This window comes from Ischnura elegans, chromosome 12 (assembly GCF_921293095.1).
Source record: "Ischnura elegans chromosome 12, ioIscEleg1.1, whole genome shotgun sequence".
NCBI classification, from domain to species: domain Eukaryota; kingdom Metazoa; phylum Arthropoda; class Insecta; order Odonata; family Coenagrionidae; genus Ischnura; species Ischnura elegans.
The window spans coordinates 26,090,083-26,108,927 of record NC_060257.1 but is presented as its reverse complement, the minus strand read 5'-3'; the positions used below and the strand labels follow the sequence as shown (position 1 = coordinate 26,108,927).

The following is an 18,845-nucleotide window of genomic DNA, read 5'->3' as shown; positions in this document are numbered from 1 at the left end:
AAATAAATAAATAAAATGAGTACGTAGTGGCTCAGTTAAATTTCAAATCCTTTCAAACGCTTTTCAAAAATCTGCTAAGTAGAACATCTCAATCTATCGACCGTTCAATTCCACTAATCGATTACTTGTCATCCTGCCGAGAAATTTGTGTCTCCATGTTGTTGTGGAATTGAAGTGATTATTTTAACTTCAATCAATCTCCTGTGGTTCGAGTCTGCTTTTTGGCGATATTTTCATCTGCTTCTGTGGCCCGCATCGGTCTAAGTTCGCGCTCCGCGGCTTAGATTGTGAGTGCAAGTTTTCTGTGCGAAAGTGTAAACCACGCCCTAACAATAGGCCTGTCGGATACCGCTGTTATGGATATGATGATTTCCAACTTACAGCAACAAAGGCAAGTTACGGAGCAGCTCCGAAGGGAGGCTGCTATAAAACGTATAAGTGTATCCCAAGCAGTGCAGGATATAATGAAGTTCATCTCTGAGCACGAACAAGACGATTGTCTCATTGTGGGGTTCAGCTCACAGAAGGCCAATCCGTTTCGTGAAAAGAGCAGCTGTACCCTTCTATAAGGAGATGTGCTGTATCACTGTAACCAGTGTTTTATGTTCTTTTTCCTTCACGTGTTGATGTTTCCATGTATTAGTACCTATGTGCCAATATAATCATGGAATAATATCATCTTGTATGCCATAATGTTTGTTCCTCTGGCCAAAGATGCGAAGAAGGTATTCGAGCAGAAGTCTATTTTCGACGGGAAAGAAGATGTATGTTGCTTTATTTGTCATTTTTCAACATCTAGTAGTAGATTATTCTTATTTTTCTTGGTCTCCTAAAGTAATGTGTAACAGGGAACTTTTATATGTGCTTTTAGCGAAAAGATCTTCCAACCCAACTCATGTTTACATGAATTGATGTAGATGCTGTGTGATTGTGATGTGACTTCTGGAAAGCTACTCAATGTATTTTTGGTTTGGAAGAAAACTAATTTCCTTAAATTCATTTATATCAATGTTACTCTTGTAACTCATGTATTTTGTGAGTGAAAATAGTATATTCTTACTATAATAGTTGTTTTATTCATTACTCTCTAAATAGTGTTTAGATGAAAGTAGGGATATAGAGGTGAAATTTATATCATGAACTTTAATCGTGCTGGTTAAGTTCAAAATGCAGTCTGTTCGACGTTGCTTTTCATAGGTATGTTCATATCAGGAAAATATCCAGATTGCTTCCTCCATTATTGACGAAAGAGAATTGTTGTTTTTAGAGATAGAGGTGGGTCCATCTATGGAAGCATATCAGGTTAATGTAATGCCCTAATTTTTTAGGATAATCGAAAATTTCATATTAAATTCATTATTTAGGCCAGAGGCCATACATGGTCTTTTAACTTCTCTCTGCTAGTAATGCACGGCAGTGCTAGCAGCTTGAAAGATGGGTTTCCTGGCTGATGTGAGAGTAAGTACCAGGAAGAAGGGTACTCCATTCTCCCCGTATGGTATGTATGTTCTCTCAACGTCATGAATTTTGTGCTAGGTAAGTCTTTCTTCTCATATCACACTTGAAAACACTCAGTATTTAACTCTTAGTATTATCTGTTCCTTGAGCTGGCGATTAAGCGGAAAAGATGGAAATCGTTAATCAACTGGAATGATGAACCACTTCCCCTCCCCTAAACAATGACTTTAATTCGTCCCTGGACTTATCTTTCTCATTCTTGCCCCTCTCCATTCACTAACCCTTTATAATGCCAAAATCGATTTGTTACGAGTACCTTTAAAACCATTGATAAGGTGTCATTTAAGTTCCTTGGTAATATAACTCCACGGAAATATGAAGACCTGGTTACTTCTCTCCATGGCTCTCAACCATCTTAAAACAATTTTCAAATGCGTAAATGCCGACTGCCCCATGACGAGTGAAAGAGAAAAAAATCCCAATGCATACATCAAAGAATAGTTCTGGCATTAAAATTCTACAAAAAGCCTCAAGTTTGTTAAGAATTCAATATATAAGAACATATTAAATTGTGTGGGTTGCTCACCCCCTCGTACAATGTCAGACATCATCTGCATAAATCCGCAGTTGCCCAATTTTTTATCTGAGCTGTGGTTTTGGTGCTCCATGTCTTTCTCAAACTTTTTAACAAGCAACTCACACATTGTCATTGATGGTCAAGTCACGCATCCAAGTATTGGAGGAAGACTTGGAAAAGCTAACTTGGCATAAAACCAGAAATCTTCCTCCTTCTAGGGTGGTGATTAACTTGACAAAAATGTACAACGTAGACTTAACTTTTACTGCCCAGTTGTTATTGCGACAACAGTGAGTAATACTGTGCAGTATAGTGTAATTAGTTGGAGGGGTAATTAAGTCTGAATGAATTGGTTTCCCATGCCACAGACCTGTTTTCAATATCAAATTTTCAGAGAAACCCTGCTTGAGTGCTGTATGGAGAGAACTGAAAGCTTAGCAGCCTTCGTATGTATGTGAGGCGTTTAGTTTATTCCTTGTATAAAGAGCAGGGAAATGTCATGTATCTCTTCACTCATCCTCTTACACCCTTCCTTTCTAACACCAATAACAGTGGCTGATGGAACAATATTATTGTTTGTGTGAAACCAGTGATATGAATTAAAAATGTTAGTGGCGAAGTACAAAATATCAGCATCATCTCAACCAAACAATATCAATAGATGATGTAGATCGTTAACTCCCAGTGGATCAATTATGTAGTCATCTAAGGTATCAAATTTGCTGCTGTAATTCTGAACGCATCAAATGAATTAATAGCAGGCCATAGGGAATAAATATGGCCCCCAATGATTCCTATAGCATTTACATAATTTACCCAAATATTGAGGTCTTCAAGCTCGCCTGCCAAACAAGAGGTCGCGGGTTCAAGTCCCGCCAGGGTAGGTTGCTGCTATCCAGGGCATGGCTGTTAGTACATGTGTAATTTTTTAATGTTGAACACCCCAATGTAAATTGGTCAATATGTGCTTATTCAGTGGAATGGGATAAAAATAATTTTCCTCCTAGTTGAGGGCATAAAAGCAATCTATACTAGAGAACTTAACCCTTTTAGAGTGGCGGGCCACTATATCTGCTCTTATTTAGTCCATTATTTAATTTGCTATAACTTATTTCCAAGGGTGTACCCCAGAGCAAAATAAGGGGGGGGGGGGCAAGCCATGGTTGTTCAAGCTGTAGGAAAGATTTAAGCATGGAAAAGGTGAATGAAATCAACATTTTAAGGAAACTATAAGGGCTCTTTATTAGTTTTTCAAATTATTTGCTTGAAAAAATATTATTTTCCTTAAAGACATTTGCGATTTTTGCTTCTAGGGGCGGCTCGCTCGCTACCCCCCTGCTTATTTCAGTAAACAAAAATATTTTGTAACCAGTCTTATCTCGTAAATTTAAAAAAAATGCATATGGATAAGTACTACAATAGCTTTGCAGTTTTTTCTTTCCTAGTCGCTACATTTTATAAAAATAGCTTCTGAATTTCTCACCAGTACCCCAGGAAGAAGGATAGCACTGAGAGGGTTAAATATAAGTTTAAAAAATGCATTTGCCCAAGGAAGTTCTCTTCCCTCATCATTTGTCAATTTCTGCTTCTGACATGGTGAGGCTTTTAGCACTAATGGTATGCTGATAACTGCAGTCCTATAAATAACAAAATCAAGCTGCAGGTGCTTGAGATACTAATGAGATGTGTAGTTAATTTCGGTAAAGTATATGACTTGGAAAGTACTCAGCAAGCTTATTTCAGGTAGGACTCTTAAAATCAATATTATTTAGATTAAACAATCGTAATGAACAATCAGGACCCAGGAGAAACTGGCAAGATTGGCACATGAAGCACTTAAAATTAAAGAAAACTGAAAAGGTAAATGAGATTGGTCACATCAATGATACTATTTCACACTCCAGATCTCTTCTCTTAAATAATTATGTATTTATTTTGAATCACAGTTTTACAAGTTTTTAACTCTTCATACATAATTTATATTGTGGTAATTTCATAACAATAATAGTGTCTAATACGACATGTCCACTGGTCATAATTATTAAGACTGAGCATTAGCAATTCCAACCCATTGGAAATTGATGTCTAAAATGATGAAAAGCAGTTAACAGAAGTGATACCACAATGTCTTTTGTACGGCAGTTGATATGAGACTATCTATTCATGCCATAAGAATATATGTAAATCATTTACTTATTGCAAGCTTTCAAATTTCATCAAAAAGATCTTAAGAAGAATGCCACAGCAATTGAGATATGAGGAAAAGTGTATTTTAGGCACTATTGACAATAAGTATGCAGATCTAATACAGAGTAAATGAATACAAAAATAAGGTTGAAAATAAAGATACAATATGATAATTCTTGAGATCTAATTGAAAATTTGTACATCTTAGATCAAGTCCCTAACTAAGATTTTAAAACGAGAACTTGAAGCTATGTTCAAAGCTTAAATCTGAATACAATATTCTCACCCATAATCGACTATATACAATTTTATTTAACATGAAAGCTAATTTAAAGCCAATTTCATAAAAGTCTGCATCACATCAATATATATAATACCCACGATGAGATTCTCTGTATTTCATAAAAATATTGCAACAACAGTTGCCGTTGGAATCAAATGATTAAAAAACTACAAGTTTGCAAATAAATTCCCTGGCACATGTAAATAATAAACTATGATACCTTGAGATTTAAAGGCACTACGAAAGATAGGTACGAACAGTAGCTCTGATAGGTCCACGACACATAGGGCAATCTTTTAGACTAGGAGCACAATGTACACATGAAACGAGGTGGCCACATGGAAGAAATACAACACCAACTTCCTCATCCAAACAGACTTTGCACAAGCGAGACTCGCGAAATCTCCTGTTCTCTTCTTCCAAGGCAGCTAGGGAAGCAGAAATTGAAGCTGAGGACTCATTTTTAACATTACTTGACCCAGTGTCCATCATTTCAACCCCAGACTTGCCTCCAATTTCCTTCCTATCCCCAGCACCACCTCCCTTAACTTTAGCACTCAGAGCACCACATACTTCCTCAGAAACACTTTGAACATGCCCAATAGGCATGCTTGCTGCATTCACTAAACTTGAGTCTCCACTAACGCCATTACTCTCCTGAGAGTTTTGAGATATGTTTGAAGGGACACCACTTGAGTTAGTCCTGCTATCGGTGGGAAGTTCCGATCCAGCTGGAGTGAGAGACTCGCCTGTGCTCTCTCCAGATACATCTTCAATTCTCCTGAGTCTTGCTTCATGGTCACCTAAAGCTCCATCTAGGTCCCTGGAAAAACAGCAATATACCGTAAAACCTCTACGTAGTGAACCTCTTTACATCATAAACCTCCATGCATCATATCACCGCTACGGTCCCATCAGATTTACATGTAAATTTATAGACAAGCCTCTTTGTAGTGAACATCTTTATATCGTAAAACCTCCACTTATCACACCAAGGAGATACCCCCGAGACGGCCTAACTACCTCCGCAAATTGTACCAAGACAACAAGAGACCATTAATGCAGCCACGATTACATCGTGGAATGACATTTTCAGCAATAAATGTTTCACTCTTTTTTTTCTTATATACCTTATTATGCAGTAATTTTCATGTTAATCATTAGTTGTGGCCATTTTGTTCAATATGAGAGCATAACTAACAGTAAATAAGAAAAAAGGTATCCAACTATCCCAATCATTTTAATTGACTGTTGAATTGAGAGAGATTCACATCATTTTCTCTCAAATCATGGTAAAAATCATGTGATAATGCTCGCTTTCTGTAATTATTAAATAATAAATATATGTCCACTGATGCATGCATGTGTGTTTAAACACATAAATACAATGGTTTAAAAGACAGTAGTGCCTTTCATTTCCAAAGGATATGAAAAAATGGTGCCTATCACTAAAACCTCTTTATAATGAACTTCCATACATCAAATTGCCCAAATTTTGGTCCCCTCCATTACAATGTAAAGACAGTTTACTGTAATTATAAATAAACAGCAATATAATACCTCATTCACTCACCAGGAATCACACTTCAGTAGAAAAGATAAGTTACAACATGTGCAAATAGGCGGTTACAAGGGGGGGTGCATGTGCCCCCCAGATGCTTAAATAAAATGACAAGATTTCTAATATGGTTATCATTGAATTCCTTTTATTTGTATACTATGGAGCCTTAATCATTTAATTGCAGGTTAATAATTTTCATATTCAAATAGAGAGAATATTTCCATTAGTAATAATTTTATGTTGTTTTTAAACTCAAATATAAGAAGACCGTTAGCCTGTCAGGCCCTTGTGCCCCCCCAAGAAAAAATACTGCATCTGACTTCTGGATTACAGGACACATTGACACTAAAGAGGTAATGTCTAAATGCGAGAATGGATCCAAAAACACACAATGTAATGCACCAAATTGTGTGAATGAACAGAAAATAGAATCTGTTCTAATTTGGTTCATGCGATGGTACATTAGGGTGGTCCTTATTTTTCGATTTTTTAAATTTCTTTTGGGACACCCCCACATTTTATGCCAACTGGTGTAAAAACATATCCTGTAAAATATTATTGCAATTGAATAAAGGGAAGACGTGCTGCACCACACTCAAAGTTGAAAAATTTTAGCATTTTTGGCTGTTTTTGGGATATGAATGGCAATAAGAAGGCGCTGGTATTTTTCAGCTGATTTTCTATGGTAACCAATGATACATTGGGCATTTTAACTGCTGCAGCTAAAATATTTTCCAATTATTACCGGTGGTTCACAAGATAAGGCCCCAAGAGTCAGCGCGTGCCACCCCAGGCAGACATTTTGGGTGGCACGCGGGTTGCATACACTCAATATTTGTTGATCATTCTCATTCATCATAAAACCATGAAAAATTTTCTCAACTTTGAATGCGATGTGGGACATCTTCCCTGTATTCAATTGCAATAATATTTTACAGGATATGTTTTTAAAATAGTTGGCATATAATGAGGGGGTGTCCCGAAAGAAATTCGAAAAATAAGGACCACCCTAATGGTACATGTTTTGTTCCAGTCCTCCAAAATCGCTCATGCATTTAGATTGACTCGTATGGGTTAATAAACCATGCAACCAGGCCTAAAGCAGAGTTTAGCAGAATTGTACCTGATCAGTCTTGCAATCATTCCACTGTCTTCGGGTGAATAAACTTCTCCCTCCTCTACCTCTCCTTCTTCATTATCATCACTGGAGTCTTCATCACTCTCTCCTGCTGGATCATCATCTTCTTTGCTTTCATCGGATCCTGAGTAGCGCTCTGGGTCATGCACAGCATGACTGCCATAGTACCTCTGATTACGTGGCCTGCCACCCCTGCAAAGTCAAGAGCCAAATGTTGATTCATCCATTTGCCTTATAAGCTGGCTACTCAAATTGTCAAATAATTAGGTAAGAATTTTCAATACTTGATACATATGAAGAAATAGAGCTTTTGTTTAGTCTATATCACATCTAGAAAATAACCCATATAACTCACTATCAGAGTTGTTCAAGTCATTTTCAAAACATTATTTAAAACTTTTTTAATGTTATATTACATTGTGTATTGTATACATATATGAATAATGATTGTTGTATTTTGACAATCTTAAAAATATTTGCTTCCTTCAATGCCCCTATGTCTAATATGTAATGCACTATGTAGTAATACCAAAGGATGTAACATATGTTTTTATAAAACTCCTGTTTGAATTAAATCCTCTAGAATTGCTTTACGTCTACACCTAGACCTAATGGGCAAATGAAGTTTCATTTTATTATTATATGAATACTCCATTAAATATCGCACAAGTTTATCTTTTTTATCTTAATTTTAACCTCTAAAAACAATTGATAATTACATAGCATACAACCAACAGTAGATTTCTACGGCTGAGACAAACAGAGGTCAATTTGTGAAAAACTTCCGTGTAAAACTAAGTTATTCTCACTATTTTAAAATGATATATCAGTTCCACGAGGTCACACCCAAGACAACAGAATACTTTCTTTTTGACTTTCACCCAACGTTTGGCTCCTCAATCAGAATATCTTCAGGGCTACAATTTCAGAATGTCACATCTAAGACTTACAGGACAGAACATTCTTCAACTAAAAACCTGAATATGCTCTAATTAAAGAGCAAATAATCGGCTGAAAGACAAGGTGAAAGTTTTTTATATGACCAACCCTACCAACATAATACCAAAATATAAAAACGGTGGTCAAGATAAACTAAATATTATAAATCTCATGATATGGTTATTAAATATATGGATGGAGACAATACTTCATGGAAATTCAGAACAATAACCCTTAGCTACATGCACCTGTGAGAATAGCACCAGACCATGTTTGCAGCTTTTTTGCTCCACCATAATATTTTTGGTTTTCCTAAATATACATTAAAATTTTAGGGTATTGTACTGCATTTGGATAACTTCTAATAATTAAAAGCACTTTAAATAATTTTCTCTTTCATTTAAAAACAAAAATAAAGCTTACTAATATGGAAATTTCTAGATAAATACTTTGAATAATTTTTCTTAAAGAATTGCAGACGATAATGTTCTTGGTCAAAGGAAAAGTACAGAAATAGAATACCAAAGTGTGCCACCAGTGATCTACATACATGCAATAAATGCGCTATTTCAAATTTTCGAAAAATACAGCAAAATCCCAGCTAACATGTATACGTGTAACAAAATAGCGTATAACAAAGGGTTAAAAATGGAAAATGATATCATTGTGTAATTTCCATACAGCTTTATAAGATGAATTCCAATGACTAGGCATCTGTTTTAATGGATGCTGTTAACCCTTCCTCCTCGAAAATGATGCTTTACCCTTCCGTGACTGTGCCTAACTTAAGACTTCTGTGGGGTATCTCAGGTACCCTATTTATAATTCATAAATTATACGTTTCAGTCTTTCCTGTAATTCAAACACCATGGCTCTTTTTTTAATGATATAATATCTATTTTTGTATAATCTATACATACATTGTAGGCTACATTTAGGATTTTACATTGATTTTGTATGAAATGGAAGGAATCATTCATATTCTGTTCTGTCATTCAGTCTCTGTCCAGTCCTCGAGCAGAGAGGACGTCCCTTGCAGTAGCTCCCTAAGTGGAAGTTGAACCGTTGACCATGGTCAGGGAGGGGAGTGAGGTTACAGTTTTGAAGTGTTCCGGGTGCAGGAAAAAGCTGAGAAATGGCGTGCAATGTGGGAAGTGCGGGAAATGGTTCCATTTTAAGTGCTCCAGATGTGCGATTGAGGACTGCATTAAAGAAAAATGGCACTGTTTTCAATGTAATTCGGAGTCAGATATGTTGCAACAGAAGGAGAAGGAAAGGATTATTAAGAGTCTGAAGGAGGAGATATCTAGGCTTTCCTCCCAAATGGAAGCGCTAAGTGCGGAAAATGAAATTTTGAGAGTCAAACTTCATCAGAAGGAATGTTGCATTAGTTGCAATTCTAGGAGCATTGGTGTTGAGGTTTCCTCGAATGTGCGCGAGGCAGTGACTTCCGAGCGGAGTCAATGCAGGCAAGCAGTTAGGGCGACACAGAAAGCGGTTGAGGGAGCAGAAACACCCGAAGTTGGGAAGAAGGACGAGAATGGGAGACCTCCGGAAGAAGTGGCGGAGGAGGGGAGGGGAGCGCTTGATGGCCCACAGATGGGTGGAGTCCTTCCTGGAAGTGCAGTAAGGAAGGGCACCCCAAGGGTTCGTATTATGGGGGACTCACTACTGAGACATGCTGCGGAGATACCGAGGCTTAAAGGGTATGTGGTTGATTGTTTCCCTGGTGTGAGAACAGAAGGTCTGGAGAGGATCATTGGAAGAATGAAGACCGAAGAGAAGACTAATGGTGGCAATGACGAAGTGGTGGTCATTCACGTTGGGACAAATGACGTGAAAAGGGCTAGAACAAGTGACCATGTGGTGGGGTGGGTATGGGATATGTGCACAGCTGCTAGAACGGCTTTCAGTTCGGCAAAAATAATCATAAGTGGGATTCTGAGAAGGCGAGATGTGCCGGACAGAATCATAGATTATATAAACGAAGGTTTTGATTGGGTTTGCAAAATGAAGGGGATGTTCTTTGTGGATCCGAACTGTTGGGTAAAGTCAATTGACCGTGGAAGAGATGGGTTGCATTTAAATAGATCCGGATCGCAGAAGTTTGGAAAACTAATTTGTGATGTTGTGGAAATGTATTTGTCGGGAAACTAAAGAAGGGACTTGGTGGTGATGATCATAATGCTGATCACAGTGGGGAAGTTATTGTGAAGGGTGAAATGGAAGTTACAGGGATACAATATTGTAATGAAATGAGTAAGTCCGTTTCAGACGGGAGTGAGGGTCCCTATATGGATACAGGGAAAGGAAATACACTAATGTGCAGGAGTGCAAGTGATACAGACATAATAGAGACGTTAACAGGAGGTGTTGAACAAATAGGAGAGTTCTACAGCGATGTAAATACGCTAATGTGCAGCACATCGGCGGGAAATGTCACCATCCCCAATACTTCACAGCACCAAGGTAAGATCTTAAAAATTCTTCAGGTTAACTGCCGCAGCATAAGAAACAAAATTATTGAATTTCAGTCGCTAATTGAATTGTGTAATCCTGACTGTGTAGTAGGCACTGAGTCGTGGCTTAGAGAAGATATCAACTCGAAAGAAATATTTCCAGATGAGTTCAATGTATACAGGAGGGACAGGACTGACAGGGGAGGGGGGGTATTCATTTGCGTCAAGTCTAACTTATTGAGTAGCCTAGAATGGGTAAGGGCAGATTTCGAAATGCTGAGTGTAAATATATACACGAAGGAAAAAGGAAAAACCTTAAATTTAATTGGACTTTACAGAAAACCGGATGAGGATATGAGTATACTAGAGGCTCTGGCGGATGCGTGCGCCGAAAAACCGAACAAACAAATCCTCATAGCAGGGGATCTTAATCTGCCAAATGCCAACTGGGATGGTAATGCTAAAGGCAATGGCAAGGTTCAAAAACTTGTAAATAGACTAGTTTATGAAGAGGGATTCGAGCAGCTTGTGAAGGGACCAACGAGAGGAAGTAAAATATTAGATGTGTTCCTTATAAGGCCATTTAAGGGTGTGCAAAGCTTTGAGTTAATACCGGGTATAAGTGATCACTCGGCGGTTTCTATTGAGCTAGAGTTGTCACCCACTAAGTCAAAGAAAAAAGTTGAAAAATTCATCTGGAACTATAAGAAAGGAAATGTGACGGCTTTTAAAAACATGCTAAGAGAATATTTTCCAAAATGGGCGGGTCAAGGTGCTACTTTGGATGAAATTTGGGATTCTTTTAAGAATATTTTGCTCGAGTGTATAGAAAAATTCGTTCCTAGGAGAAGGCTTAAACATAACAGTGATCCAGAGTATTATAATGTAAATATAAGAAGACTGAAAAGGAAGGCAAGGCGTGTGTATAAACAAAGAAATATAAGCCCTAAAAACCTTGAAACTTATAAAAATATAATTAAAAGATTTAATATTGAAAAAAGGGAAGCCCGGGAGAGCTATCTGGTAAATATGCTAAGCCAGAAGAATACTAATAAATTTTTCAAATATATTAGAAGGAAAAAAGATATTAATAACGACATATCTATGATCGTGAGTGAAGGTGGGAAAGTTATTTTAAATGACAAAGACAAAGCAAACGAACTAAATAAGTGGTACGCTAGGAGCTATAAGGATAGGGATGGTAATTTTGATTCAAACTCTAACACCGAAGATTGTGAACCCTCATTATTATTATCTAGCCGTGGACAAAATAAATTCGACTATATAAGCGTGACAGATAATGAAATTTTAAAACTAATACGGAAACAGCAGAGAAATAAATCAATGGGTCCTGATAATGTGTCCATGGATGCATTAAAATTAGGGGATGAAGCAATAGTTCCTTACATTAGAAGACTTGTTTTAGTCACACTAAATAATGGGGACTTACCTTCCGAATGGAAAATGGCAACCGTCATACCTATTTTTAAGGGGGGTGATAAAACTAAAGTAGATAATTATAGACCAGTAAGCCTAACGTCAGTAGTGTGTAAATTAATTGAAAAAGTTATCGCTAGGTACTTGCGCGAATTTTGGGCCACAAATGATTGGCTATTCAAGTATCAACATGGGTTCAGGAAGGGCTTTTCTTGTGAGACCCAGTTACTTGGGTTATCGCAAGACATTGCTGAAGTCCTGGATCAAGGCAGTGAAATTGATGCGGTGATCATTGACTTCAAAAAAGCTTTTGATACAGTGCCACACGCTCAATTGATAGAGAAAATTAGTAGGCTACAGATAGATGATAGGATTAAAGTATGGATTAGGGAATTTTTGAAAGGTAGATCTCAGAGGGTAAGAGTAGGTGAAGGTTATTCTATGGAGATAGCGGTAACATCAGGGGTCCCGCAAGGAAGCGTATTAGGTCCGCTATTGTTTCTAATTTATATTAATGACATCCATGTGGGAGTTGACTCCAATATAAGACTTTTCGCAGATGATTGCATAATCTACCGAAGTATCAAAGCCAGGGAAGACCCGTGTATCCTTCAAAATGACCTGAAAAAAATATCTTCATGGATAATCTCCAACAAAATGGATGTGAATACGGGAAAATGCAAGCAAATTACATTCACGAGAAGGAGAAACACGGAGAATCGGTCATACAGCTTGCTCGGGGAAAATATTTCCAAAGTTAGGGACTTAAAATACTTGGGGGTTAATTTCACATCTAATCTTGATTGGGGAGTGCATATCGATCAGGTGGTAGGGAGATCATTTAAAACCCTGCATTGGGTCATGCGGAATATAAAAGAGAGCAAAAGAGAAACTAAAGAAATGGCCTACAGGACCATGGTTCGTCCTGTACTTGAATATGCAACTTCTGTGTGGGATCCCCACTTTAACAATGAATCTTCTAAGCTTGAAAGAGTTCAGCGAAAGGCAGCCAGGTACACTCTAGGAAAACATGGAAGAGGGGAAAGTGTATCAGCAATGCTAGGGAGCTTAGGATGGAAACCTCTAAAAGTGAGAAGAACCATTAATAGGCTATGCGGGGTATACAAAGCATTCACAAAAGAGCAGGGTTGGAAAGAATTAGGTCTAAAGCTGGGCTCACCCTGCTACATAGGAAGGAAAGACCATAAATTTAAAATTCAATTGAAAAAACAGAAAACAGACATTTTGAGAAAATCCTTCCTGCATAGAGGAATTAAAGAGTGGAATGACCTACCTGAAGTGATTTTTAAGATCTTCCCTTCAAATGCCAAAATTTTTAGGAAGAAGTGTGAAGCACTGACCTATTGATTTAGTACATAATGGTTCAAAAAGAGAGTTTGAAGTTGGGTCAATGCTTATTTTTTAGTTGTATTATATTAGAATTAATGTATTTAATGGATTGTTTTAAAATTGTTTTATTGGGATAATGTTAAATTCTTAGTTGTATGTGATTAGAATTTGGGTGTTATTTTTATCATGGATATATATTCTGGTTCTTTTTCTCTGTATTATGTGCTTCCTGATTTTATGTTACCACCCGACATTATGGTCGACTTGTAACAATTTATGTAATAATAATAATAATATTTTGCTATTGTAACTGAACGTTGACTAACATGCTATGAAAAAACAAGTACAAAAGGAACTATCATGTAGAATATTGAAGTTATGATACAGTAAAATTTATTGCATTCAACATTTATCCCTGCACTCTAATAACAAACATTTTTTTTTCTTCCCGCCAATAGCTGTGAGGGGTAACTCGGTTACCCGACCAATAAAATTGAAGTTTTCAAAAACAATTTAAATGTAAAAAAATCATTCATTGTCTAAATAACGAAAAAGTGGTTGAGCTCGGATACAAAAAATATCAAAGGGACAAAATAAAAAAAATTCACAATATTAACATAATTTGGGGTAACTGAATTACCCCACACAGTCATGAAAGGGATAATTATTGAAATCATTGAGGATACCTAAAATGCAAACTAGAAAGTGTGGAAACTAGAAAGCCTACCTCCATCTTCTTGCTTGATTAAATGACCCTCTGTCCTCTTCAGAATCATCATCACTCGCTAGGTTGTCTCTTTCTTCCCACTGACTACCGAGAACTTCTAGGACCAAGTCATCAGGTGAAGTAAATGAAGAACCATTCTCTTCAAAATTACGTTGAACAATATTCCTCACCCTTCCAGCATCAAGACCAATTTCTAAGGCCATCTAAAGAGTCAAGTGTAAGATAAAAAGTGGAGATCAATTCAATTTTAGTATTATAACAACTTCAGCTAGAGCCTAAAGTGACTTCCTTCATATTAGTGTGTTTACAGTTGTAGACATCACCACATCATAGAACGAATACACTCTGTCTAAGAAAAAATAATGCATCAGATAATAATATGTACATCATTTGTCCACACCAGACCACTAAAAGGAGATTGAATAAAATCAATTTATTAGGTATTAAATGTCTTAAGCAAAGTTATAGCTTAAAAATGAGACAAAAACCATGGTTCAACATAAATTGGGTAACACTATTTTTTGGCTACAACATGAAAAAACTAAAAGCAAACAAATATGAATTTTTTCACAAAATGGTCTTAGGGTATTTATATTCTTAGGGTCAAATATTTGTTGAGTTAAAGTGGAACCACCCACACTTATATAAATTAATTGTAAAGAACTAAACTACAAATCAATATAAATATGTGAATTCAATATTGCTGACTGAAAAGCTCCTTTTCTAACAAAAAAAAAAGAAAATCTATACATTGAAGCAAATAGATGACTGGGCAGTAATAGAACCAGTTACGGTGAATATGTAGTAGGTAAAATGGAAATTAGAATTAGTCACCCAGTTCAGACATACAAACTACCTATATGAAAACTCATAATACAATAACAAAATCAATTTACCATGACTGCAGGAGATCCCATTAAAGCATCTAACTGTTCATTAGTTAGCCTCCTTGGAGCACTTCTAGACTCCTGGCTTATGGGCTGAACGTGCCTCAAAGTATCTGATGAAACACTGGAACTTACTGGTTGGGGCTGAAAATAACAACGGAACACTCATACTCTAACATATTGGCAGAAAAAAATGCCAGATTAGTATGACAATCTTAATATTAATTGATATTCTGATAGCCAAGGAATATCCGCAACCACATCTACTCCATTTCATTCAATAAGGGAGCAACAAACATTTAACATCTGATGTATAATTTTCTTACTCTCTCAGAAAACATAACTATGCACTCCATTATGCGATTGAAATTTCAAGCTATCTTCATTGCCAGTTTTACATCATTTAGTTGAATCAAGCAAGAACTAAAAAATGCAAAACAGTGGTAAATTGTAGATGAACAGGTAATTTTTTCTTGAGCCATCATCAAAAGAAAAACTGTCATTGCACCAACCATCAGATAAAGTCACCACTTCGCCTTATAGGAGACTGTATTCTGAAGACAGCACTAACTAATAATGAACATGGGAGAAATCAGAGACTAATAATGACTATATTTGAAGCAAATTTTTCTTAACCACGGGAATATTGTGTTTGAGGCGATTTAAGTGACAATAAACAACCAACTCAAAATAAATATTCTCATATAGAAATAAAACTCTAGCCATCAAGTCTAGCTGTTTTTATACTGACAACCAATATTAGTGCAGAAAACTTTCAAATGCGATTTGGCTGTGTCAAATATTGTGATAAACAAGCTGATTCGTAGTTTGGTTTGTTTACCAAAGAAATAACCCCAAAATATTCAACTCCCCTAGCACTTAATAAAAAATTCTTCTTGGGTTCAACTAATGAAGGATGTGTAGTGACATGCACCCCAGTTTAAAAAAATATAAGTGTCTGTAGTACATGAGAAAATGCAGTAAGTATCATAACATGAAGGTCTACTGTGCTTTGCTTCTTACTTTGCTTAAACTCTGAATGGATTTTGTTGATTCTAGGTCACCATGTTTGACCCGTCAAGCATATTTATTTAATATTTTAAAAAAATAAACAAACCTGAGAGGAATGAGGATTAGAACTGCCAGATGCTGGACCCAGAGTTGTAGGACTAGAGGCAGAGTTCCGATGACCAGGATTTGTAGGTGGTTTCAGAGTCTTTGCTGTTTCAACGAAATCTTCCCCTTTGACTAGTAAAACATACGCACAATTCGGAAACCACCTAACATGCTCCACCCAGGGATCGTCCTCTTCCTGCCAATCCCACAACCCTCCATCACAGTAAAAACAGCGCACCTGATCAGCCTGACCTGCAATTCAAGGTGATAATATGTTTGCATCACAAATATTGAACCAACATCCAAGATGAGCAACTCATAACTACAGCACAAGAAATAATTATTTCTTATACCTAAACTAATGCAGATTAACCAAAACCTAATTTCCCTGCCTAATTTTGGCATCAAGCTATTTAACCATTTACCCACCTCAGTCAGAATGACTAGTTTCTCAATTTCAAGAGGGTGATTCACTCATGGATAGCCTTTCATGCATTATCTTCCGTCGATGAATTTATTTACCCATAACACCGGTAACATTGTATTCTGACATGCAACCTTTAAACTACGATTGCTCGTGATTTTTCCCGTATATTTATGTACAATTGAATGTTTTCTGATGATGTCTGTGCATCTTCAAAATAACCTTGACCAATAGAGTATTATTATTATAATAAATCGTTTCAGGATTGACTTACAAGGGAAGTGTCACAAAACTGGTTCTCAGATTTCAATCAAACTTTGTAGTGTTGTAGTCCATCGGTAGCTGTCCACAAATCACCCCCCATATGGGATTATATAATCATTAATCAATAGTTTAAACGAAAAACACTGTTAAACATTTACAGGCCTAATATCCCTAATTCCCCTAAAAATGTGTCCCAACCAAAAATGAAATGTAGCCCGGAGGTAATTGTGTACGACTCTTGACCGGATGCCCCACGATTTTTGAAGTCGACCCTTATTTTTTCATAATTCGTTTTTGCTTTTCATTTTACAGAAGCCTGCTATTCCTTCTTATTTCCATGATTTTCACTGAAAATTTTGTTTTTCTGCGTGGAAATCTTCTGCAATGTGGCAGTGGCATTTTTTCAAACAGAAACCTACTTTCAATAATGTTATTTCTGTGTCAAAAAACGAAGCGTAATATCAAAGGAGTTGGGACAGAGATATCAAGCAAGCTCATTTGATATCTTGCTTTGATTTATACGAACATATAAGAGGTATAAGATCTTAAAGAATCTTAAGATATGATCTTATTGTACTGATCACTGTGAATCTCACAGTCCTGTTGTTGGATGTAAGTACAGAGATTGCTTATTGCCTTGGGAGAAGAAAATGAATGGTGCATACTCAAAACATAAGGATGCGACATATGCATTTCTCCTCAGTGACATATGGCAAACTGTTAATGTAACATCATTATTTTTGGAGTGAATTACCAATAAAAGCTTCATATCAAGTTGTCTGATATTTAAATTGGGCATATAAAGGATTTACTGCCCACATATATCATTGATGAGGCCTCTTCCTGAATATATGGTCACTATACCAAAAAACAAACAACAATTTTGTTGGTTTTTGTTGAAACAACAAATTTTGGGGCAAATATTCCAATAAAACAATAATCTATCTGCACAGAAAATCACATTTGTATCCAAGCACAACTAAGAAAATTTTGGCAGTAACTAAGATTTGTTACGAGAATAAGTGGCAACCTGAAGAAATGACATACCATGAGAGGATAGGATCCCACACAACTGAAGGATTTACGGCTCGTATTTACATCAGGTAATCACTGGGGCATTGTATGAGCAATACCTGCATAAAAAAATCCAGCTTCGGCCAAAGCTTTGGGTGTTTGCTTCACTCGTGACGATGGCCACCCCATGGTGCTGTCTCTTTGAGCCCCAAAGCTTCTGAGGAATGTAGAGCCTCTATCTTCGCCGCCCACGTTGAACGATGCAAGCCGAGCCTCCATCGTGGCATACCTCTCGTTCCTTGGCCCTTTGTGGCGGTGCACTCCCAACAGCTCAGAACCTTGCGTTTCCGCCGAACCGCCCCCACTACCACTAGATAACATTGCCACCAATCTCTCATTTCCAAACTGACCTGAAAAAGTTGATTGACGACATTAATACAATTTATAGGTTTAGCAATAAATTACCAATATTGCCAATATTTGTAAATTATATTATTTATATAATTAGATTTCTTAGTTTAATGCAAGAGTTTAACTGAATATTTCGGCTGAAAATGAACTTCTGTGATCACATCATGTAGCTGTAACTAAACTATACAATAGAATAGATGTGATTTGAACAAATTCATACATTTTAATAAATGATCCACGCATTGACTCAAAGCTTTCTCTAGCTTATATAAATTTGCTTTCCTGGGCTACCACCCAGGCCATTCTCTAGAAAACTGCTGTTTTGTGGGCTAATAATTATAACCACGCAATTTTCATGAAGAAGCCGATATTTTGTCATTCTCACATCGCAAATGAAAAAATGAAATTTTCAGAGAGATAAAAGTGTGTTTCAAGAAACACACTTTTATCTCTCTTGGGGGTTGCAAGAGGGCTAAAAAGCAGTTCCTCATTTTTGCCGTAGAACAAACCCAAAGAAAAAATAAATTAAAAAAATAAAAATTAATAGAATAAAAAGAATATTTTTTGGAATAATCGGAGGCAATGAAAAGTCATTAATTACCTAAAAAAACTA

The 18,845-nt window shown here is 36.6% G+C and overlaps 2 protein-coding genes across 5 annotated transcripts in view; one reads left to right on the top strand and one right to left on the bottom strand.

Annotated features, from left to right (window-relative positions):
• The first annotated feature begins 108 nt into the window (after nucleotides 1-108).
• LOC124168822 (guanine nucleotide-binding protein subunit gamma-1) lies at nucleotides 109-1,065 on the top strand. The gene has a single exon (XM_046547149.1). The coding sequence runs from the start codon at nucleotides 357-359 to the stop codon at nucleotides 567-569; it is 213 nt and encodes a 70-aa protein (XP_046403105.1). The 5' UTR covers nucleotides 109-356; the 3' UTR covers nucleotides 570-1,065.
• Nucleotides 1,066-3,942: 2,877 nt separating this feature from the next.
• LOC124168820 (death-associated inhibitor of apoptosis 2-like) overlaps nucleotides 3,943-18,845 on the bottom strand; it is a 31,627-nt gene continuing 16,724 nt past the window's right edge. For all 4 annotated transcript variants that reach the window (XM_046547143.1, XM_046547146.1, XM_046547147.1 and 1 more), the window contains exons 4-9: nucleotides 17,941-18,231; nucleotides 16,121-16,371; nucleotides 15,013-15,147; nucleotides 14,117-14,319; nucleotides 7,190-7,396; nucleotides 3,943-5,328 (exon numbers count right to left, since the gene is read on the bottom strand). In XM_046547143.1, the coding sequence (XP_046403099.1) occupies nucleotides 4,743-5,328; nucleotides 7,190-7,396; nucleotides 14,117-14,319; nucleotides 15,013-15,147; nucleotides 16,121-16,371; nucleotides 17,941-18,231 (1,673 nt within the window). In that variant the 3' untranslated portion in view covers nucleotides 3,943-4,742. The remainder of the gene's footprint in view (nucleotides 5,329-7,189; nucleotides 7,397-14,116; nucleotides 14,320-15,012; nucleotides 15,148-16,120; nucleotides 16,372-17,940; nucleotides 18,232-18,845) is intronic.

What these genes read in the sequence shown, in the direction of transcription:
- LOC124168822 (XM_046547149.1), top strand. Translation starts at nt 357, where the DNA reads ATGGATATGATGATTTCCAACTTACAGCAACAAAGGCAAGTTACGGAG.